Below are 24,898 nucleotides of genomic sequence, written 5' to 3'. Positions count from 1 at the left end.
TGGAATAAATGTTGTAGATCTTAATGTTTTTCCTCATAATCCTGGACTGTCGGACCACCATTTTATTACGTTTGCAATCGCAACAAATAATCTGCTCAGACCCCAACCAAGGAGCATCAAAAGTCGTGCTATAAATTCTCAGACAACACAAAAATTCCTTGATGCCCTTCCAGACTCCTTCTGCCTACCCAAGGACGTCAGAGGACAAAAATCAGTTAACCACCTAACTGAGGAACTCAATTTAACCTTGCGCAATACCCTAGATGCAGTTGCATCCCTAAAAACGAAAAACATTTGTCATAAGAAACTAGCTCCCTGGTATACAGAAAATACCCGAGCTTTGAAGCAAGCTTCCAGAAAATTGGAACGGAAATGGCGCCACACCAAACTGGAAGTCTTCCGACTAGCTTGGAAAGACAGTACCGTGCAGTACCGAAGAGCCCTCACTGCTGCTCGATCATCCTACTTTTCCAACTTAATTGAGGAAAATAAGAACAATCCAAAATTTCTTTTTGATACTGTTGCAAAGCTAACTAAAAAGCAGCATTCCCCAAGAGAGGATGGCTTTCACTTCAGCAGTAATAAATTCATGAACTTCTTTGAGGAAAAAATCGTGATCATTAGAAAGCAAATTACGGACTCCTCTTTAAATCTGCATATTCCTCCAGGGCTTAGCTGTCCTGGATCTGCACAGCTCTGCCAGGGCCTGGGATCGGGAGAGACACTTAAGTGTTTTAGTACTATATCTCTTGACACAATGATGAAAATAATCATGGCCTCTAAACCTTCTAGCTGCATACTGGATCCTATTCCTACTAAACTACTGAAAGAGCTGCTTCCTGTGCTTGGCCCTCATATGTTGAACATAATAAACGGCTCTCTATCCACCGGATGTGTACCAAACTCACTAAAAGTGGCAGTAATAAAGCCTCTCTTGAAAAAGCCAAACCTTGACCCGGAAAATATAAAAAACTATCGGCCTATATCGAATCTTCCATTCCTCTCAAAAATTTTAGAAAAAGCTGTTGCGCAGCAACTCACTGCCTTCCTGAAGACAAACAATGTATACGAAATGCTTCAGTCTGGTTTTAGACCCCATCATAGCACTGAGACTGCACTTGTGAAGGTGGTAAATGACCTTTTAATGGCGTCAGACCGAGGCTCTGCATCTGTCCTCGTGCTACTAGACCTTAGTGCTGCCTTTGACACCATCGATCACCACATTCTTTTGGAGAGACTGGAAACCCAAATTGGTCTACACGGACAAGTTCTGGCCTGGTTTAGATCTTACCTGTCGGAAAGATATCAGTTTGTCTCTGTGAATGGTTTGTCCTCTGACAAATCAACTGTACATTTCGGTGTTCCTCAAGGTTCCGTTTTAGGACCACTATTGTTTTCACTATATATTTTACCTCTTGGGGATGTTATTCGAAAACATAATGTTAACTTTCACTGCTATGCGGATGACACACAGCTGTACATTTCAATGAAACATGGTGAAGCCTCAAAATTGCCCTCGCTAGAAGCCTGTGTTTCAGACATAAGGAAGTGGATGGCTGCAAACTTTCTACTTTTAAACTCGGACAAAACAGAGATGCTTGTTCTAGGTCCCAAGAAACAAAGAGATCTTCTGTTAAATCTGACAATTAATCTTGATGGTTGTAAAGTCGTCTCAAATAAAACTCGGCGGACCTCGGCGTTACTCTTGACCCGGATCTCTCTTTTGACGAACATATCAAGACTGTTTCAAGGACAGCTTTTTTCCATCTACGTAACATTGCAAAAATCAGAAATTTTCTGTCCAAAAATTATGCAGAAAAATTAATCCATGCATTTGTTACTTCTAGGTTAGACTACTGCAATGCTCTACTTTCCGGCTACCCGGATAAAGCACTAAATAAACTTCAGTTAGTGCTAAATACGGCTGCTAGAATCCTGACTAGAACCAAGAAATTTGATCATATTACTCCAGTGCTAGCTTCCCTACACTGGCTTCCTGTTAAGGCAAGGGCTGATTTCAAGGTTTTACTGTTAACCTATAAAGCGTTACATGGGCTTGCTCCTACCTATCTTTCCGAGTTGGTCCTGCCGTACATACCTACACGTACGCTACGGTCACAAGACGCAGGCCTCCTAATTGTCCCTAGAATTTCTAAGCAAACAGCAGGAGGCAGGGCTTTCTCCTATAGATCTCCATTTTTATGAAATAGTCTGCCTACCCATGTGAGAGACGCAGACTCGGTCTCAACCTTTAAGTCTTTACTGAAGACTTATCTCTTCAGTAGGTCATATGATTGAGTGTAGTCTGGCCCAGGAGTGTGAAGGTGAACGGAAAGGCTCTGGAGCAACGAACCGCCCTTGCTGTCTCTGCCTGGCCGGTTCCCCTCTCTCCACTGGGATTCTCTGCCTCTAACCCTATTACAGGAGCTGAGTCACTGGCTTACTGGTGCTCTTTCATGCCGTCCCTAGGAGGGGTGCGTCACTTGAGTGGGTTGAGTTACTGACGTGATCTTCCTGTCTGGGTTGGCGCCCCCCCTTGGTTTGTGCTGTGGTGGAGATCTTTGTGGGCTATACTCGGCCTTGTCTCAGGATTGTAAGTTGGTGGTTGAAGATATCCCTCTAGTGGTGTGGGGGCTGTGCTTTGGCAAAGTGGGTGGGGTTATATCCTTCCTGTTTGGCCCTGTCCGGGGGTATCATCGGATGGGGCCACAGTGTCTCCTGACCCCTCCTGTCTCAGCCTCCAGTATTTATGCTGCAGTAGTTTATGTGTCGGGGGGCTAGGGTCAGTTGGTTATACCTGGAGTACTTCTCCTATCTTATCCAGTGTCCTGTGTGAATTTAAGTATGCTCTCTCTAATTCTCTCGTTCTCTCTTTCTTTCTCTCTCTCGGAGAACCTGAGCCCTAGGACCATACGTCACGGCAAACCGGGCATGATGACTCCTTGCTGTCCCCAGTCCACCTGGCCTTGCTGCTGTTCCAGTTTCAACTGTTCTGCCTGCTGTTATGGAACCCCTACCTGTTCAACTCTTAATGATCGGCTATGAAAAGCCAACTGACTTTTATTCCTGATTATTATTTGACCATGCTTGTCATTTATGAACATTTTGAAAATCTTGGCTCTCTCTAATTCTCTCCTTCTCTCTTTCTTTCTCTCTCTCGGAGGACCGGAGCCCTAGGACCATACGTCAGGACTACCGGGCATGATGACTCCTTGCTGTCCCCAGTCCGCCTGGCCCTGCTGCTATTCCAGTTTCAACTGTTCTGCCTGCGGTTATGGAACCCCTACCTGTCCCAGACCTGCTGTTTTCAATTCTTAATGATCGGCTATGAAAAGCCAACTGACATTTATTCCTGATTATTATTTGACCATGCTTGTCATTTATGAACATTTTGAAAATCTTGGCTCTCTCTAATTCTCTCCTTCTCTCTCTCTTTCTCTCTCTCGGAGGACCTGAGCCCTAGGACCATACGTCAGGACTACCGGGCATGATGACTCCTTGCTGTCCCCAGTCCACCTGGCCTTGCTGCTATTCCAGTTTCAACTGTTCTGCCTGCGGTTATGGAACCGCCACCTGTCCCAGACCTGCTATTTTCAACTCTTAATGATCGGCTATGAAAAGCCAACTGAAAATTATTCATGATTATTATTTGACCATGCTTGTCACTTATGAACATTTTGAACATCTTGGCATAGTTCTGTTATAATCTCCACCCAGCACAGCCAGAAGAGGACTGGCCACCCCTCATAGCCTGGTTCCTCTCTAGGTTTCTTCCTAGGTTTTGGCCTTTCTAGGGAGTTTTTCCTAGCCACCGTGCTTCTACACCTGCATTGCTTGCTGTTTGGGGTTTTAGGCTGGGTGTCTGTACAGCACTTCAAGATATTAGCTGATGTATGAAGGGCCATATAAAATAAACTTGATTTGATTTGATTTTGATTTGATATGTTTCCCATGACAATAAAGCCCTTAAATTGAATTGAATAGAATAGGTGGAGTGGAGGGGAGAGGACAGGAGAAAGGGTAGCTGTGGTAGCTGGGAGTGGAAGTCACGAAGCAGGGAGAGGGGGACGAGGGGATAGGGGAGAGAGAGACAGCGAGAGCAAGCAGAGAGATTTGATGAAAAGGAGAGAGGAGGGTTGGAGAACAGAGCACTAGTAGGAAGCAGAGAGATTGGATGAAAATGAGAGAGGAGGGTTGGAGAACAGAGCACTAGTAGGAAGCAGAGATGGTAACAATATAGAAAAAGGGAGGCAGGAGGGGAGGAAAGGGAGAAACAGCAGGATCAACAGGAGATGATGGTTGGTCTCCCTATGAGATCTATCACAAAAACACTACATACCAGCCCCATTACCATACATATATAGATCCTACAGATCTCAGCTCTAAAGAAAGGGAAATAGATGGAACCATGGGCAGCAGGTAGCCCAGCGGTTAAGAGCGTTGGGCTAGAAACCGAAAAGTCACTGGTTTGAGTCCCCTAACCGACTACGTGAAGAATCTGCCGATGTGCCCATGAGCAAGGCTGTAAGTCTCCCTGGATAAGAGCATCTGCTAATTGTACTGAAATGAAAAAGGCACACAAGAGCCATTATCAACATGGGTCAAATTGGGCTTTTATGAAAAACAAAAGCATAGCGCTCCATCTCCATTGAAATATTCAATCAGTCTCCACAGAAACAAGAGGAGGAACTGATTCGTGGAAAAACACCCTGCAATAACAACTAGCAGAGTGAAAATAAAAAGTAAGAAAAGGGAAACTATAATCATTTGTTACTCCTTTTGTTTTGTGCACGTTTGTGGCCCAGTTAAAAATGTTCCTTAGTTTACTGTGAGAAGAGGAAGATGTGTGCATGTGCAGTAAGGGACTGGAGGCCTTTCCACAGACTGATCTGAGAGCAAATTCTTCCACCAGTCCTGGGGCTGGGCCGCATCCAGACGGATGGGACTCGCACACACACACGCACGCACGCTAACGGCCTGGTAATGGCCCCCGCCGCCATCAGCGGCACACACACACACACACACACACACACACACACACACACACACACACACACACACACACACACACACACACACACACACACACACACACACACACACACACACACACACACACACACACACACACACACACACATTAGTGCCTCGCCTCACAGTGCGGTAGCTAAATCTGCGCTGGGTGTCTGGGCTTCATCATGTGTATGTAGTGCAGCTGCCTGCGATGGGAAGTGATGCTTTCCTGCCACATTAACCAGGCCTAATGGGCTTTCAGAACACAACACGGCTCATTCTCGGCTGTACATTTGTAGCTAGTGGTGTGTGGAATCAGCAGGACAGGGTAGGCATGTCAATATGTTGAGACTGGGACAGGAACTGTGTGTATGACTGTTGGTATGGGTGGGTGTGTATTAATGTTGGTTACTTTATATCTACTCACAGTAAATAGCTTCTTGCTGACGAGATTTCACATTTCCCTTGCTTCAATTGAATCATTTAACATCTACAATATATGGCAGAATGTAAACATTATAGTGTAAGGCTACACATTTAGCATGTTAGTGGTAGGCCTATTTGTATGTGTAGGGTAAACATAAGGTTTACATTACATTTACATGTGTTAGCTGTTAGCTGCACTTGATTGAGCATGCCTGGCACAAGGGAACCAATGGAATAGCCCCAAAAGTGCAAACCTCGCCGATCTGACTCTCCAGGCAGGTTCAATCAAACAAATACTATTTAAGCCTGGTTAGGTCTGGTTAGGGGTACATTTAAAATGTAGGAATTGTGCATGTTTGGGGTAAATGTTAGAGTTAGGGATTAACATTAGGATGTGTAGTGGAGTGTGGAGCGCTGTAGAGGAGCAGAGCTTGGTGATCCTGCAGGTCTGTAATAAGTAGTGATTACACTGGTACTGATGTCTAGTCTAACAGTCAGCACAGGAAGGAGCCAACATCAGGATAACCCTCTCTTCCCTCTACCCCTCTCTTCCCTCTACCTGTCTCTTCCCTCTACCTCTCTCTTCCCTCTACCTCTCTCTTCCCTCTACCTCTCTCTTCCCTCTACCTCTCTCTTCCCTCTACCTCTCTCTTCCCTCTTCCCTCTACCGGTCTCTTCCCTCCACCTCTCTCTTCCCTCTACCTCTCTCTTCCCTCTTCCCTCTACCTGTCTCTAACATCTACCTCTCTCTTCCCTCTTCCCTCTACCTCTCTCTAACGTCTACCTCTCTCTTCCCTCTACCTCTCTCTTCCCTCTATCTCTCTCTTCCCTCTACGTCTCTCTTCCCTCTTCCCTCTACCGGTCTCTTCCCTCCACCTCTCTCTTCCCTCTACCTCTCTCTTTCCTCTACCTGTCTCTTCCCTCTACCTCTCTCTTTCCTCTACCTGTCTCTTCCCTCTACCTGTCTCTTCCCTCTACCTCTCTCTAACGTCTACCTCTCTCTTCCCTCTACCTCTCTCTAACGTTTACCTCTCTCTTCCTCTACCTCTCTCTTCCCTCTACCTCTCTCTTCCCTCCACCTCTCTCTTCCCTCCACCTCTCTCTTCCCTCTACCTCTCTCTTTCCTCTACCTGTCTCTTCCCTCTACCTGTCTCTTCCCTCTACCTCTCTCTTTCCTCTACCTGTCTCTTTCCTCTACCTGTCTCTTCCCTCTACCTCTCTCTTCCACTACCTCTCTCTTCCCTCCACCTCTCTCTTCCCTCCACCCCTCTCTTCCCTCTACCCCTCTCTTCCCTCTACCTCTCTCTTCCCTCTACCTCTCTCTTCCCTCTATCCCTCTCTTCCCTCTACCTCTCTCTTCCCTCTACCCCTCTCTTCCCTCTACCTCTCTCTTCTATCTATCTCTCTCTTCCCTGTACCCCTCTCCTCCCTCTACCTCTCTCTAACGTCTACCTCTCTCTTCCCTCTACCTCTCTCTTCCCTCTACCTCTCTCTTCCCTCTACCTCTCTCTTCCCTCTAACTCTCTCTTCCCTCTACCTCTCTCTTCCCTCTACCTCTCTCTTCCCTCTAACACTCTCTTCCCTCTACCCCTCTCTTCCCTCTACCTCTCTCTAACGTCTACCTCTCTCTTCCCTCTACCTCTCTCTTCCCTCTACCTCTCTCTTCCCTCTACCTCTCTCTTCCCTCTACCCCTCTCTTCCCTCTACCTCTCTCTTCCATCTATCTCTCTCTTCCCTCTACCCCTCTCTTCCCTCTACCTCTCTCTAACGTCTACCTCTCTCTTCCCTCTACCTCTCTCTTCCCTCTACCTCTCTCTTCCCTCTATCTCTCTCTTCCCTCTAACTCTCTCTTCCCTCTACCTCTCTCTTCCCCGTCATTATTTACCTCTCTCTCCGTTTGCCTCTATTTCCCTTTCCTTTTCCCCCTCCCCCTCTCACCCCCTTTCATCCCCCTCTCTCCCTCTCACACTACAGTAAACAGCACTCTGAATGTTAACCTCTGGGTTTGTATGTTTGTGTGCATGTGTGTGTGGTTGTGTTTGTGTTTGTGTACCACACCCAGCGGAGTTGATCGATGGAACCATCAGAAATGCTTTTCTTAATTTGGTCCAATCAAACGTTGTGCCTGTGCTCAGGGCAGAACATAGATAACACTCAATTGATTATTAATGCATTATTAATACTTCTCTAGTGCCAGGTCACACAGACAGCTGGAGGCTCTCATGCACACACAGATGTGGGCGGCACACACACACAGTCTGCAGACAAACACGAGCAAGCGAGCAACACATACATACAGTCTGCAGACAAACACGAGCAAGCGAGCAACACACACATACAGTCTGCAGACAAACACGGACAAGCGAGCAACACATACATACAGTCTGCCGACAAACACGAGCAAGCGAGCAACACACACATACAGTCTGCAGACAAACACGAGCAAGCGAGCAACACACACATACAGTCTGCAGACAAACACGAGCAAGCGAGCAACACACACATACAGTCTGCAGACAAACACGAGCAAGCGAGCAACACACACATACAGTCTGCAGACAAACACGAGCAAGCGAGCAACACACACATACAGTCTGCAGACAAACACGAGCAAGCGAGCAACACACACATACACGCACGCACACAGTTGATAAATCAGCTGGTGTCCAATGCAACACTGAGTACATCACATAAACACAATGCAGCAAAACCGGGCAAATAAAAGAGAGAGAGAGAGAGAGAGAGAGAGAGAGAGAGAGAGAGAGAGAGAGAGAGAGAGAGAGAGAGAGAGAGAGAGAGAGAGAGAGAGAGAGAGAGAGAGAGAGAGAGAGAGAGAGAGAGAGAGAGGAGGAGGGCCTACAGCAGCACCTAGATCTTCTGCACAGATTCTGTCAGACCTGGGCCCTGACAGTAAATCTCAGTAAGACCAAAATAATGGTGTTCCAAAAAAGGTCCAGTCACCAGGACCACAAATTCCATCTAGACACCGTTGCCCTAGAGCACACAAAAAACTATACATACCTCGGCCTAAACATCAGCACCACAGGTAACTTCCACAAAGCTGTGAACGATCTGAGAGACAAGGCAAGAAGGGCCTTCTATGCCATCAAAAGGAACATAAATTTCAACATACCAATTAGGATCTGGCTAAAAATACTTGAATCAGTCATAGAGCCCATTGCCCTTTATGGTTGTGAGGTCTGGGGTCCGCTCACCAACCAAGATTTCACAAAATGGGACAAACACCAAATTGAGACTCTGCATGCAGAATTCTGCAAAAATATCCTCCGTGTACAACGTAGAACACCAAATAATGCATGCAGAGCAGAATTAGGCCTATACCCACTAATTATCAAAATCCAGAAAAGAGCCGTTAAATTCTACAAACACCTAAAAGGAAGCGATTCCCAAACCTTCCATAACAAAGCCATCACCTACAGAGAGATGAACCTGGAGAAGAGTCCCCTAAGCAAGCTGGTCCTAGGGCTCTGTTCACAAACACAAACACACCCCACAGAGCCCCAGGACAACAGCACAATTAGACCCAACCAAATCATGAGAAAACAAAAAGATAATTACTTGACACATTGGAAAGAATTAACAAAAAAAACAGAGCAAACTAGAATGCTATTTGGCCCTAAACAGAGAGTACACAGTGGCAGAATACCTGACCACTGTGACTGACCCAAACTTAAGGAAAGCTTTGACTATGTACAGACTCAGTGAGCATAGCCTTGCTATTGAGAAAGGCCGCCGTAGGCAGACATGGCTCTCAAGAGAAGACAGGCTATGTGCACACTGCCCACAAAATGAGGTGGAAACTGAGCTGCACTTCCTAACCTCCTGCCCAATGTATGACCATATTAGAGAGACATATTTCCCTCAGATTACACAGATCCACAAAGAATTTGAAAACAAATCCAATTTTGATAAACTCCCATATCTACTCGGAGAAATTCCACAGTGTGCCATCACAGCAGCAAGATTTGTGACCTGTTGCCACAAGAAAAGGGCAACCAGTGAAGAACAAACACCATTGTAAATACAACCCATATTTATGCTTATTTATTTTAACTTGTGTGCTTTAACCATTTGTACATTGTTACAACACTGTGTATATATAATATAACATTTGTAATGTCTTTATTGTTTTGAAACTTCTGTATGTGTAATGTTTACTGTTAATTTGTATTGTTTATTTCACTTTTGTATAATATCTACCTCACTTGCTTTGGCAATGTTAACACATGTTTCCCATGCCAATAAAGCCCCTTGAATTGAATTGAATTGAATTGAGAGAGAGAGAGAGAGAGAGAGAGAGAGAGAGAGAGAGAGAGAGAGAGAGAGAGAGAGAGAGAGAGAGAGAGAGAGAGAGAGAGAGAGAGAGGAACACATCAGCAAGCAAACACCCACTCACATTAAAATCACACCTGCACAATCAACTTCTAGCAAGAACACACCTCTCTCTCTCTCTCTCTCTCTCTCTCTCTCTCTCTTTCTGTCTCTCTGTCTCTCTGTCTCTCTGTCTCTCGCTCTCTCTCTTTCTGTCTCTCTCTCTCTCTCTCTCTCTTTCTGTCTCTCTGTCTCTCTCTCTCTCTCTCTCTCTCACTTCAATTCAATTCATTTTCAATTCAAGGGGCTATATTGGCATGGGAAATATATGTTAACATTGCCAAAGCAAGTGAAGTCGTATAATATACAAAAGTGACTTAAAACTTCTCACGAGTCACCAACCCTGATCCGGTAGCACCCCCCCCCCCACTGAGTAGCATAGCTAGCATAGCGTCACAAGTAACTTGTAGCATCTAAATATCATTAAATCACAAGTCCAAGACACCAGATGAAAGATACAGGTCTTGTGAATAAAGCCACCATTTCAGATTTTTTAAAATGTTTTACAGGGAAGACACAATATGTAAATCTATTAGCTAACCACGTTAGCAAAGGACACGATTTTTTTACTCCCAACAGTTTTTTCCTGCGTCAGTAGCTATCACTAATTCGACTAAATAAAAAAATATATAGCCACTAACCAAGAAACAACTTCATAAGATGACAGTCTGATAACATATTTATGGTATAGCATAGTTTTTTGGGGGAAAAATGTGCATTTTTCAGGTATAAATCACAGTTCTACATTGCAGCTGCAATCTGAAATAGTGCTGACCCAGCCAGAACAATTACAGAGACCAACGTCATATAACGAATTACTCATCTTAAAACATTTCAGAAAAATACACAGCGTACAGATATTGAAAGCCCAACATCTGGTGAATCCAAACAATATTTCTGATTTATTAAATGTTTTATAACGAAAACAAAATGTAGCGCTAAATTAGCATAGCTATACCAGGCAGATTCGGCTAGGCGCCCACGGCCAGTTCACATGCACAACAGATATGATATAACATCGTAAATTGGGTCTTACTATGGCTGATCTTTCATCAGAATGTTGATCAAAGTGTCCTTTGTCAAGATGAGTCGTTGGTTCCGTTCAGAATTGTTCCTTTCCCACTCCATTTAGCACAGGTACTGGTCGAGTGGCACGGATCTCTCAAACGTAAATAAAATCAGACAACGGAACACCACAAAACTCCCGAAAAAATTCAAATAATCTGATTAAACTATATTGAAAAAACATACATTACGATGATATGGTCACATGTATCAAACAAAATTCGACACGGAGATAGTTTTCATCCATAACGCCAGCAAAACAGTACACAATCGCAGCTCCAACTCGTGCGAATCAGAAAACCGGAAGTTGTCGGTCACGCCAAAGAAATAGGTCTTATTTCACGTCAGTACCAGATAAACAAAGAATTTCTCCTCTGACGTCCTCTTGACACCCAGAGGAAGGCGAATGAAGTGTGTTTCTGGTCATAGGGGTCATGACCATATATAGGCAGAGCGTTGAAGCGAGCATAGACTTCTTGCATTCTACTTCTTGGTCAGGGAAAGTGCTGTCAAATGACTTGTGTATCACTCAGAGACAAAATTGAAACGGTTTTAGAAACTAGAGATTGTTTTCTTTCCAATGGTATTATTTATATGCATATAGTAAGAGCAATAATTGAATAAGAGGCAGTTTAATCTGTAGAGCAAATTATGCTAATGAAAAAAAACACCCCAAGTATTCTCAAGAAGATAAACAATAAAAATGAACAGTAAGCATTACACTCACAGAAGTTCCAAAATAATAAAGATATTACAAATGCCATATTATGTATATACAGTTGAAGTCGGAAGTTTACATACACTTAGGTTGGAGTCATTAAAACTTGTTTTTCAACCACTCCACAAATTTCTTGTTAACAAACTAAAGTTCTGACAAGTCGGTTAGGATATCTACTTTGTGCATGACACAAGTCATTTTTCCAACAATTGTTTACAGACAGATTATTTCACTTAGAATTCACTGTATCACAATTCCAGTGGGTCAGAAGTTTACATACACTAAGTTCACGGTGCCTTTAAACAGCTTGGAAAATTCCAGAAAATGATGTCATGGCTTTAGAAGCTTCTGATAGGCTAATTGACATAATTTAAGTCAATTGGAGGTTGACTTACCTGTGGATGTATTTCAAGGCCTACCTTCAAACTCAGTGCCTCTTTGCTTGACATCATGGGAAAAAATCAAAAGAAATCAGCCAAGACCTCAGAATCTTTTTTGTAGACCTCCACAAGTCTGGTTCATCCTTGGGAGCAATTTCCAAACACCTGAAGGTACCATGTTCATCTGTACAAACAATAGTACGCAAGTATAAACACCATGGAACCACGCAGCCATCATACCGCTCAGGAAGGTGACATGTTCTGTATCCTAGAGATGAATGTACTTTGGTGCAAAAACTGCAAATCAATCCCAGAACTACAGCAAAGGACCTTGTGAAGAGGCTGGAGGAAACAGGTACAAAAGTATCTATATCCACAGTAAAACGAGTCCTATATCGACATAACCTGAAAGGCCACTCAGCAAGGAAGAAGCCACTGCTCCAAAACCGCCATAAAAAAGCCAGACTACTTTTTGCAACTGCACATGGGGACAAAGATCATACTTTTTGGAGAAATGTCCTCTGGTCTGATGAAACAAAAATAGAACTGTTTGGTCAGAATGCCCACGTTATGTTTGGAGGAAAAAGGGGGATGCTTGCAAGACGAAGAACACCATCCCAACCGTGAAGCACAGGGGTGGCAGCATCATGTTGTGGGGGTGCTTTGCTGCAGGAGGGACTGGTGCACTTCACAAAATAGATGGCATCATGAGGTAGGAAAATTATGTGGATATATTGAACCAACATCTCAAGACATCAGTCAGGAAGTTAAAGCTTGGTCGCAAATGGGTCTTCCAAATGGACAATGACCCCAAGCACACTTCCAAAGTTGTGGCAAAATGGCTTAAGGACAACAAAGTCAAGTTATTGGAGTGGCCATCGCAAAGCCCTGACCTCAATCCCATTTTGTGGGCAGAACTGAAAAAGCGTGTGCGAGCAAAGAGGCCTACAAACCTGACTCAGTTACATCAGCTCTGTCAGGAGGAATGGGCCAAAATTATTGTGGGAAGCTTGTGGAAGGCTACCAGAAATGTTTGACCCAAGTTAAACAATGTAAAGGCAATGCTACCAAATACTAATTGAGTGTATATAAACTTCTGACCCACTGGGAATGAGATGAAAGAAATAAAAGCTGAAATAAATCATTCTCTCTACTATTATTTTGACACTTCACATTCTTAAAATAAAGTGGTGATCCTAACTGACCTAAGACAGGGAATTTATACTAGGATTAAATGTCAGGAATTGTGAAAAACTGAGTTTAAATGTATTTGGCTAAGGTGTATGTAAACTTCCGACTTCAACTGTATACAGTGTTGGAACGATGTACAAATGGTTAAAGTACAAAAGGGAAAATAAATAAGCATAAATATGGGTTGTATTTACAATGGTATTTGTTCTTCACTGGTTGACCTTTTCTTTTGGCAACAGGTCACAAATCTTGCTGCTGTGATGGCACACTGTGGTATTTCACCCAGTAGATATGGGAGTTTATCAAAATTGGGTTTGTTTTCGAATTCTTTGTGGATCTGTGTAATCTGAGGGAAATAAGTGTCTCTAATATGGTCATAGATTGGGCAGGAGGTTAGGAAGTGCAGCTCAGTTTCCACCTCATTTTGTGGGCAGTGTGCACATAGCCTGTCTTCTCTTGAGAGCCAGTCTGCCTACGGTGGCCTTTCTCAATAGCAAGGCTATGCTCACTGAGTCTGTACATAGTCAAAGCTTTCCTTAATTTTGGGTCAGTCACAGTGGTCAGGTATTCTGTTTAGGGCCAAACAGCATTCTAGTTTGCTCTGTTTTTTGTTAATTCTTTCCAATGTGTCAAGTTAATATCTTTTTGTTTTCTCCTGATTTGGTTGGGTCTAATTGTGTTGCTGTCCTGGGGCTCTGCGGGGTGTGTTTGAGTCTGTGAACAGAGCCCCAGGTTCATCTCTCTGTAGGTGATGGCTTTGTCTTCAGGCTAGGGTCCTTTTTTCAGAATTTACGCCTGACTGACATGCCCAAAGTAAACTGCATCTAACTCAGGCCCAGAAGCCAGGATATGCATATAATTGGTAACAATGTATAGAAAACACTTTAAAGTTTGTAGAAATGTTAAAATAATGTATGAGACTATAACACAATTGATATGGTATTATTATTATTATTTTTAGATCCCATGCTCTTATAATGGAAAGCTTTGGGTCCTATGCAATTCCAGCTCCCAGATTGCAATTCCTATGGCTTCCACTAGATATCAATAGTCTTTGTTCAAGGTTTCAGGCGTGTTTCTTCCAAAACGTGGACGAATTTTGAGTATTGGTACTTAGAGTCACATTTTTAAATCAGTCTGTGGGCGTGCGATGAAGAGGACACACACTTGCCAATTTTACTTTTCTATTGAACATACTTCTTTCCGTATGAAGTTTATTTACACTTTAGGGTACCTGAGGATTAAATAGAAATGTAGTTTGACTTGTTTTAACAAAGTTTAGCGGTAGCTTTTTGGATTCCTTTGTCTGCATGTTGAACGAGTGGATTACTGAAATCTCAACTAAACAAACTGTTTGGGATATAAAGAAAGATTTTATCTAACAAAACAACCATGTTGTAGCATGTTGTAGCTGGGACCCTTTGGATTGCAAATAGAGGGAGATTTTCAAAAAGTAAGTGATTATTTAATCGCTATTTGTGATTTTATGAATGCTGTGCTGGTTGAAAAATATGTTGATGTGAGGCTGTAAAGCCTATTGTAAATTGGAAGATGCAGTTAGATTAACAAGAATTTAAGCTTTTAACCAATATAAGATACTTGTATGTTCATAAATGTTTAATATTACGATTATTTATTTGAATTGCGCGCCCTCCAATTTCACAGGATGTTGTCGACAGGTATCCCGCTATCGGGACGCCTAGCCTTAAAGAAGGAAGGTTTGGGAATCGCTTCCTTTTAGGTGCTTGTAGAATTTAACGTCTCTTTTCTGGATTTCTCTCTCTTTCTCTCCATGTCTTCATCCATCCCTCTCTTCCCTACTCACCTCTGAATCTTACAGCGCCTAAAATTAACCTTTTATTTTTTCTCTCTTTTTCTTTCTTCCTCCACCATATCCCTCCCTCCCTCCCTCCCTCTCTGCCCTCAGTGTCATAACTGAGAGCACACAGCAGATGGTGTGCTGCTGTCCGTGTGGAAGGGTACTAACAGGACACCCCACAACACCTCCCCTTCCCTCTAGCTCTACCTCCCCCTGCCTCCCCCATCTTCCCCGCCACACACAGCACCACTGTGGCCCAACCAGGTCACCTGCTGCTGGGGTTAAACCAGCTGGCACCCACCCACACACACATGCAGGCGGTGCAGGGACACACACACACACATGCAGGTGGTGCGGGGACACACACACACACATGCAGGTGGTGTGGGGACACACACACACACGCTCTCATGGCACATTGTGAGAGGTTCCAGATATGGCACCATTACATGCAGGGATCCCCCTCACACACCATGACCAACCATCATGGACATTCATCTGGCCTTCATGGCCATGTACACCCGGCACAGCCAGAACAGGACTGGCCACCCCTCAGAGACTGGTTCCTCTTCCTAGGTTCCTTCCTTACTAGGGAGTTTTTCCTAGCCATCTGCTTCTACATCTGCATTGCTTGCTGTTTGGGGTTTTAGGGTGGGTTTCTGTATAGCACTTTGTGACATCTGCTGATGTAAAAATGGCTTTATAAAATAAAGTTGATTGATTGATCACACACTGAGACAACAACTACCTGCATGGAACCACACACACGACACTCCCACCTACAAGCTGCTTCATAAAACCCGCTTCATCCATGACCTCTGGCTTATTCAGCAAGCCAGTACCTTTTATCCTTCCTTCACGTAGAGGCACCATGTTATTCATATCCAATTATTATGAGAAGTAACAATCTGTACACACACACACACACACACACACACACACACACACACACACACACACACACACACACACACACACACACACACACACACACACACACACACACACACACACAATGTAAACCCATTGGCACAATGACAGGATTGGGAGAATGCAGTGCAGTACCAACCTTGAGCAGAGGGGGCGATGAGCAGGGAGGTGACAGCACAGGTACACAGCAGCCAGAGTGACAGCGCCATGCTGGAGGGCGGGGTTAGTGGGAATCTGGGTGTGGTCAGCAGGCACAGGGTCATGGAGAGAGCTCCTCCCACTAACACCTCTATATGAGGTGATCCGACAGAGGAAGAGGAGGAGAGAGAGACAGAGACAGAGAGAGAGAGAGAGGAAGGTTAGTCAGACGAACAACCACCACATTCTGATTTGTGATTTTCCTTTGAGTCACAGTTTCATGCAATCTGCTGAAAGTGAAGTACTGTAGTTAGGGAGTAATTTCATTTACACAGTAAGGTAGATGCTTCCAGTTTTCCTAATCAGAAATGTGTGTGTAGCAGTAGTGTGAAAACAAGGGAAACATTGCTATGGTGGGTTCAGTTGAATTCCATCCGCTGTAGTTTCCTATCAGAGTTAGTTGTAATCACACTGCAGAGATCTGTGTTGCAAGAACCAAAGGAGAGGAGATTAGAGGAGAGGAGGGGAAAGAAGAGGGAAGGGGAGGGGAGATGAGAGGAGAGGAAGGGAAGGGAAAGAAGAGGGAAGGGGAGAGGAGAGGAGAGGAGGGGAAAGAAGAGGGAAGGGGAGGGGAGATGAGAGGAAAGGAGAGGAGGGGAAAGAAGAGGGAAGGGGAGGGGAGATGAGAGGAGAGGAGAGGAGAGGAAGGGAAAGAAGAGGGAACGGGAGAGGAGAGGAGAGGAGAGGAGAGGAGAGGAGAGGAGAGGAGAGGAGAGGAGAGGAGAGGAGAGGAGAGGAGAGGAGAGGAGAGGGAAGGGAAGGGGAGGGGAGATGAGAGGAGAGGAGAGGAAGGGAAAGAAGAGGGAACGGGAGAGGAGAGGAGAGGAGAGGAGAGGAGAGCAGAGGAGAGGAGAGGAGAGGAGAGGAGAGGAGAGGAGAGGAGAGGAGGGGAGAGAAGAGGGAAGGGGAGGGGAGATGAGAGGAGAGGAGAGGAAGGGAAAGAAGAGGGAGGGGAGAGGAGAGGAGGGGAAAGAAGAGGGAAGGGAGGGGAGATGAGAGGAGAGGAGAGGAGGGGAAGAAGAGGGAAGGGGAGAGGAGAGGATGGGGGAAAGAAGAGGGAAGGGGAGAGGAGAGGATGGGGGAAAGAAGAGGGAAGGGGAGAGGAGGGGAGAGGAGATGAAAGAAGAGGGAAGGAGAGGAGAGGATGGGGGAAAGAAGAGGGAAGGAGAGGAGAGGATGGGGGAAAGAAGAGGGAAGGGGAGAGGAGGGGAGATGAAAGAAGAGGGAAGGGGAGAGGAGAAGAGGGGAGAGGGAAGGGGAGGCTCTCACTGTGGTGACCAGGTAGAATGATTGTGCTACAGGGATCTGAAGGCTAGCCATTTTGTGCACACTGGCATGGCAACAGCTGTTCTGCTCCCCCAACCAGAGCCAGCTTATCACTCCACAGTGTCGGGATCTTTGATTGGATGAGACACGATATGTATGCGTGTGACTCTTAAGGGTGCCATGTAAATAAAAATAGTGTGTGTGTATGATTGTGTGATTGTGTGTGTGCGTGCGTGTGTTTGTGTGTGTGTGTGTGTTTGTGTGTGTGTGTGTGTGTGTGTGTGTGTGTGTGTGTGTGTGTGTGTGTGTGTGTGTGTGTGTGTGTGTGTGTGTGTGTGTGTGTGTGTGTGTGTGTGTGTGTGTGTGTGAGACGGTGTGGACAGCGGTGACTCAGTCACATCTCATTTGCCTAATGAAATAAATCACAATCTGGAACTTTCTCTCTCATTTGTTGGTAGACTCTGCTACCTCCAGGGCTGAGAGGGAAGGGATGGAGACACACTGTATTATTAGAGCTAATACCACTCCTGCTGAGCCCGCTGATGGAACAGACAGATTGCGCTGTGTGTGTTTATGTGTGTGTGTGAGTGTGTGTGTGTGTGTACAGGCAACTGAGAGAATTTACTTTGATCCCTGTAACCCTCTACTCCTTGATTGATCTTCCCAGAAGTGAAATATAGATTGCAGAAGAAGACAACAGTACACACACATCTACAGGAATACACATAGACATGTACACACACATCTACAGGAATACACACAGACGTGTACACACTAGAGGTCGACCGATTCATCGGAATGACCGATTAATTAGGGCCGATTTCAAGATTTCATAACAATCGGAAATCATTATTTTTGAACACCGATTTGGCCGTTTTTTTTTTGTTGTACACCTTTATTTAACTAGGCAAGTCATTTAAGAACAAATTCTTATTTTCAATGACGGCCTTGGAACGGTGGGTTAACTGCCTTGTTCAGGGGCAGAACGACAGATTTTTTACCTTGTCAGCTCGGGGATTCGTTTTTGCAACCTTCCGGTTACTAGTCCAACGCTCTAACCACCTGCCTTACATTGCACTCCACGAGGAGCCTGCGTGGCAGGCTGACTACCTGTTACGCGAGTGCAGCAAGAAGCCAAGGTAAGTTTGCTAGCTAGCATTAAACTTATAAAAAACAATCAATCTTCACATAATCACTAGTTAACTACACATGGTTGATGATATTATTAGTTTATCTAGCGTGTCCTGCGTTGCATATAATCGATAATTTGTTAATTTCTCATCGAATCACAGCCTACTTCGCCAAACGGGTGATGATTTAGCACTGTCGTTGCACCAAACCTAACCATAAACATCAATACCTTTCTTTAAAATCAATACACAAGTATATATTTTTAAACCTGCATATTTAGTTAATATTGCCGGCTAACATGAATTTCTTATAATTAGGGAAATTGTGTCACTTCTCTTGCGTTCCGTGCAAGCAGTCAGGGTATATGCAGCAGTTTGGGCCGCCTGGCTCGTTGCGAACTGTGTGAAGTCCATTTATTCCTAACAAAGACCGTAATTAATTTGCCAGAATTGTACATAATTATGACATAACATTGAAGGTTGTGCAATGTAACAGCAATATTTAGACTTATGGATGACACCCGTTAGATAAATACGGAACGGTTCCGTATTTCACTGAAAGAATAAATGTTTTGTTTTCGAAATGATAGTTTCCGGATTTGACCATATTAATGACCAAAGGCTCGTATTTCTGTGTTATTATGTTATAATTAAGTCTATGATTTGATATTTGATAGAGCAGTCTGACTGAGCGGTGGTAGGCAGCAGCAGGCTCGTAAGCATTCATTCAAACAGCACTTTCGTGTGTTTGCCAGCAGCTCTTCGCAATGCTTCAAGCATTGCGGTGTTTATGACTTCAAGCCTATCAACTCCCGAGATTAGGCTGGTGTAACTGATGTGAAATGGCTAGCTAGTTAGCGGGGTGCGCGCTAATAGCATTTCAATCAGTGACGTCACCTTGCTCTGCAAGGGCCGTGTTTTTTGTGGAGCGATGGGTAACGATGCTTCGAGGGTGGCTGTTGTCGATGTGTTCCTGGTTCGAGCCCAGGTAGGGGCGAGGAGAGGGACAGAAGCTATACTGTTACACTGGCAATACTAAAGTGCCTATAAGAACATCCAATAGTCAAAGGTATATGAAATACAAATGGTATAGAGAGGAATAGTCCTGTAATTCCTATAATAACTACAACCTAAAACTTCTTACCTGGGAATATTGAAGACTCATGTTAAAAGGAACCACCAGCTTTCATATGTTCTCATGTTCTGAGCAAGGAACTTAAACGTTTTTTTATATGGCACATATTGCACTTTTACTTTCTTCTCCAACACTTTGTTTTTGCATTATTTAAACCAAATTTAACATGTTTCATTATTTATTTGAGGCTAAATTGATTTTATTGATGTATTATATGAAGTTAAAATAAGTGTTCATTCTGTCACGCCCTGACCATAGAGAGCTTTTTATTCTCTATGTTGGTTGGGTCGTGGTGTGACTAGGGTGGGTCATCTAGGTGTTTGTGTGTCTATGTTGGCCTGTTATGGTTCCCAATCAGAGGCAGGTGTTTATCGTTGTCTCTGATTGGGGATCATATTTAGGCAGCCATTTCCCTTTGTGCTTTGTGGGATCTTGTCTATGGGTAGTTGCATGTCAGCACTATTATTAGCTTCACGTTTCGTTTGGTAGTTTGTTGTTTTTGTTCGGTGTTCATTTATTAAAGGAATATGTATGCCTACCACGCTGCACCTTGGTCCATTCATAACGACGATAGTGACACATTCAGTATTGTTGTAATTGTCATTATTACAAATAAATAAATAAAAATTGGCCGAATAATCGGTATCGGCTTTTTTTGGTCCTCCAATAATCGGTATCGGCATTGAAAAATCATAATCGGTCGACCTCTAGTACACACACCTACAGGAATACACACAGACGTGTACACACATCTACAGGAATACACACAGACGTGTACACACATCTACAGGAATACACACAGACGTGTACACACACACAGTGCCCTGTGCTGCTCTTATGACTACATGCTCTCTCCTGTGTGGACAGTCAAGATTGGCAGGTCAAGAGTGACTGGCTGACTGCACCCCCCCCCGCCCCCCCCACATCATCAGTGATTCTGCTCTCCCTCCATCCCTCCATCCCGTCAGCCCATCCCCTCCCTCTGACCTTCTCTGATATTTACCCTCCTCTCCAGTGGCACATCCGACCCAACACAGCCACCAACCTGTGTGTGTGTGTGTGCATGTGTGTGTGTGTGCGTGTGTCTGTGCGTGACCCACTGTACGTGGGAGAGAATGAAAGAAAGAAAAGAACACTGAGCACAGAGCATGACAGAGGCTGTCCTCTAAAACCAACCCCTCACCCCTCTCTCTCTCTCCCTCCCTCCCTCCCTCCCTCCCTCCCTCCCTCCCTCCCTCCCTCCCTCCCTCCCTCCCTCCCTCCCTCCCTCCCTCCCTCCCTCCCTCTCTCCCTCTCACTCTCTCTCTCTCTCTCTCTCTCTCTCTCTCTCTCTCTCTCTCTCTCTCTCTCTCTCTCTCTCTCTCTCTCTCTCTCTCTCTCTCTCTCTCTCTCTCTCTCTCTCTCAATTCAATTCAATTCAATTCAAGGGGCTTTATTGGCATGGGAAACATGTGTTAACATTGCCAAAGCAAGTGAGGTAGATAATATACAAAAGTGAAATAAACAATAAAAATTAACAGTAAACATTACACATACAGAAGTTTCAAAGCAATAAAGACATTACAAATGTCATATTATATATATACAGTGTTGTAGCAATGTATAAATGGTTAAAGCACACAAGTTAAAATAAATAAACATAAATATGGGTTGTATTTACAATGGTGTTTGTTCTTCACTGGTTGCCCTTTTCTTGTGGCAACAGGTCACAAATCTTGCTGCTGTGATGGCACACTGGAATTTCACCTAGTAGATATGGGAGTTTATCAAAATTGGATTTGTTTTCGAATTCTTTGTGGATCTGTGTGATCTGAGGGAAATATGTGTCTCTAATATGGTCATACATTGGGCAGGAGGTTAGGAAGTGCAGCTCAGTTTCCACCTCATTTTGTGGGCAGTGAGCACATAGCCTGTCTTCTCTTGAGAGCCATGTCTGCCTACGGCGGCCTTTCTCAATAGCAAGGCTATGCTCACTGAGTCTGTACATAGTCAAAGCTTTCCTTAAGTTTGGGTCAGTCACAGTGGTCAGGTATTCTGCCACTGTGTACTCTCTGTTTAGGGCCAAATAGCATTCTAGTTTGCTCTGTTTGTTTGTTAATTCTTTCCAATGTGTCAAGTAATTATCTTTTTGTTTTCTCATGATTTGGTTGGGTCTAATTGTGCTGTTGTCCTGGGGCTCTGTGGGGTGTGTTTGTGAACAGAGCCCCAGGACCAGCTTGCTTAGGGGACTCTTCTCCAGGTTCATCTCTCTGTAGGTGATTGCTTTGTTATGGAAGGTTTGGGAATCGCTTCCTTTTAGGTGGTTGTAGAATTTAACGGCTCTTTTCTGGATTTTGATAATTAGTGGGTATCGGCCTAATTCTGCTCTGCATGCATTATTTGGTGTTCTACGTTGTACACGGAGGATATTTTTGCAGAATTCTGCATGCAGAGTCTCAATTTGGTGTTTGTCCCATTTTGTGAAATCTTGGTTGGTGAGCGGACCCCAGACCTCACAACCATAAAGGGCAATGGGCTCTATGACTGATTCAAGTATTTTTAGCCAGATCCTAATTGGTATGTTGAAATTTATGTTCCTTTTGATGGCATAGAATGCCCTTCTTGCCTTGTCTCTCAGATCGTTCACAGCTTTGTGGAAGTTACCTGTGGTGCTGAGGTTTAGGCCGAGGTATGTATAGTTTTTTGTGTGCTCTAGGGCAACGGTGTCTAGATGGAATTTGTGGTCCTGGCGACTGGACCTTTTTTGGAACACCATTATTTTGGTCTTACTGAGATTTACTGTCAGGGCCCAGGTCTGACAGAATCTGTGCAGAAGATCTAGGTGCTGCTGTAGGCCCTCCTTGGTTGGTGACAGAAGCACCAGATCATCAGCAAACAGTAGACATTTGACTTCGGATTCTAGTAGGGTGAGGCCAGGTGCTGCAGACTGTTCTAATGCCCTCGCCAATTCGTTGATATATATGTTGAAGAGGGTGGGGCTTAAGCTGCATCCCTGTCTCACCCCACGACCCTGTGTGAAGAAATGTGTGTGTTTTTTGCCAATTTTAACCGCACACTTGTTGTTTGTGTACATGGATTTTATAATGTCGTATGTTTTTCCCCCAACACCACTTTCCATCAATCTCTCTCTCTCTCTCTCTCTCTCTGTCCCTCCCTCCATCTCTCTCTCACTCTCCTCTCTCTTTCTCTCTCTCTCTATGTCCCTCCCTCCCTCCATATCTCTCTCTCTCTCTCTCTCTCTCTCTCTCTCTCTCTCTCTCTCTCTCTCTCTCTGTCCCTCCCTCCCTCCATCTCTCTCTCTCTCTCTTTCTCTCTCTCTCTCTCTCTCTCTGTCCCTCCCTCCATCTCTCTCTCTCTCTCTCTGTCCCTCCCTCCCTCTCTCCATCTCTCTCTCTCTCTCTCTCTCTCTCTCTCTCTCTCTCTCTCTCTCTCTCTCTCTCTCTCTCTCTGTCCCTCCCTCCCTCCGTCCATCTCTCTCTCTCTCTGTCCCTCCCTCCCTCCCTCCATCTCTCTCTCTCTCTCTCTCTCTCTCTCTCTCTCTCTCTCTCTCTCTCTGCCCCTCCCTCCATCTCTCTCCATATTAATAATGGTCCAAAAACTGGTCCCCTCCTGTGTGGAGGCCTTTTCTATTTCCTGCTGCCTTTTGTAGTTGGTAATAAGAAAAATCTGTCTTTCAACCAATCTCTTTTGATCCTGACTCCCACTGCACTCTCCACAATAGCTCTCCTGTGGTCCCTGCCCATAAGGTGAGAGAGATGGAGGGAAAGAGAAAGAGAGATGGAAAGAGAGAGATATAGATAGAGACAAGAGAGATGGAGGAAGAGAGAGACAGAGAGAGGAGAATGTGGGAAAGATTAGAGAAAGGAGGAGAGAAGAAGAGGATGATGTGAGGTAAGAAAAACCCCATGGTGATGAGAGGAACAGAGAGTTCTAGAAAAAGAAAGAATAAGAAAAGAGGGGGATGAAAGGAGGTGGGAGGGGAGGTAAGCAGAGGGTGGGTGATGGCGATGGGGGAGTCTGTGGGGTGAGAGAGAGAGAGGGTGGGTTGGGGGGGTTTAGTCTTGGCAGTCTTCCTCTCCCACTCTAAAAGGATGTAGACTAGAGGTCGACCGATTAATCGGAATGGCCGATTAATTAGGGCCGATTTCAAGTTTTCCTAACAATCGGAAATCGGTAATTTTGGCCGCCAATTTTTTTTTTTTACACCTTTATTTAACTAGGCAAGTCAGTTAAGAACACATTCTTATTTTCAAAGACGGCCTAGGAACGGTGGGTTAACTGCCTTGTTCAGGGGCAGAACAACAGATTTTTACCTTGTCTGCTCAGGGATTCAATCTTGCAACCTACGGTTAACTAGTCCAACGCTCTAACCACCTGCCTCACGAGGAGCATACCTGTTACGCGAATGCAGTAAGAAGCCAAGGTAAGTTGCTAGCTAGCATTAAACTTATCTTATAAAAAACAATCAATCATAATCACTAGTTAACTACACATGGTTGATGATATTACTAGTTTATCTAGCGTGTCCTGCGTTGCATATAATCGATGCGGTGCGCATTCGCGGAAAAAGGACTGTCGTTGCTCCAACGTGTACCTAACCATAAACATCAATGCCTTTCTTAAAATCATTACACAGAAGTATATATTTTTAAACCTGCATATTTAGCTAAAGGAAATCCAGGTTAGCAGGCAATATTAACCAGGTGAAATTGTGTCACTTCTCTTGCGTTCATTGCACGCAGAGTCAGGGTATATGCAACAGTTTGGGCCGCCTGGCTCATTGCGAACTAATTTGCCAGAATTTTACGTAATTATGACGTAACATTGAAGGTTCTGCAATGTAACAGGAATATTTAGACTTACGGATGCCACCCGTTAGATAAAATACGGAACGGTTCCGTATTTCACTGAAAGAATAAACGTTTTGTTTTCGAGATGATAGTTTCCGGATTCTACCATATTAATGACCTAAGGCTTGTATTTCTGGGTGTTATTATGTTATAATTAATCCTATGATTTGATAGAGCAGTCTGACTGAGCGGTGGTAGGCAGCAGCACGCTCGTAAGCATTCATTCAAACAGCACTTTCCTGCGTTTTGACAGAAGCTCTTCGCTGTGCTTCAAGCATTGCGCTGTTTATGACTTCAAGCCTATCAACTCCCGAGATTAGGCTGGTGTAACTGATGTGAAATGGCTAGCTAGTTAGCGGGGTGCGCGCTAATAGCATTTCAAACA

At 44.4% G+C, this 24,898-nt stretch overlaps 1 protein-coding gene across 3 annotated transcripts in view; it reads right to left on the bottom strand.

Moving 5' to 3' along the window:
* Positions 1-24,898, bottom strand: part of LOC139574180 (adhesion G protein-coupled receptor L1-like) — a 222,293-nt gene that overhangs the window by 127,347 nt on the left and 70,048 nt on the right. For all 3 annotated transcript variants that reach the window (XM_071398510.1, XM_071398519.1, XM_071398529.1), the window contains one exon: positions 16,074-16,223. In XM_071398510.1, the coding sequence (XP_071254611.1) occupies positions 16,074-16,197 (124 nt within the window). In that variant the 5' untranslated portion in view covers positions 16,198-16,223. The remainder of the gene's footprint in view (positions 1-16,073; positions 16,224-24,898) is intronic.

This window comes from Salvelinus alpinus, chromosome 1 (assembly GCF_045679555.1).
Source record: "Salvelinus alpinus chromosome 1, SLU_Salpinus.1, whole genome shotgun sequence".
NCBI classification, from domain to species: Eukaryota; Metazoa; Chordata; class Actinopteri; order Salmoniformes; family Salmonidae; genus Salvelinus; species Salvelinus alpinus.
This window is presented reverse-complemented; position numbering and strand designations above follow the sequence as displayed.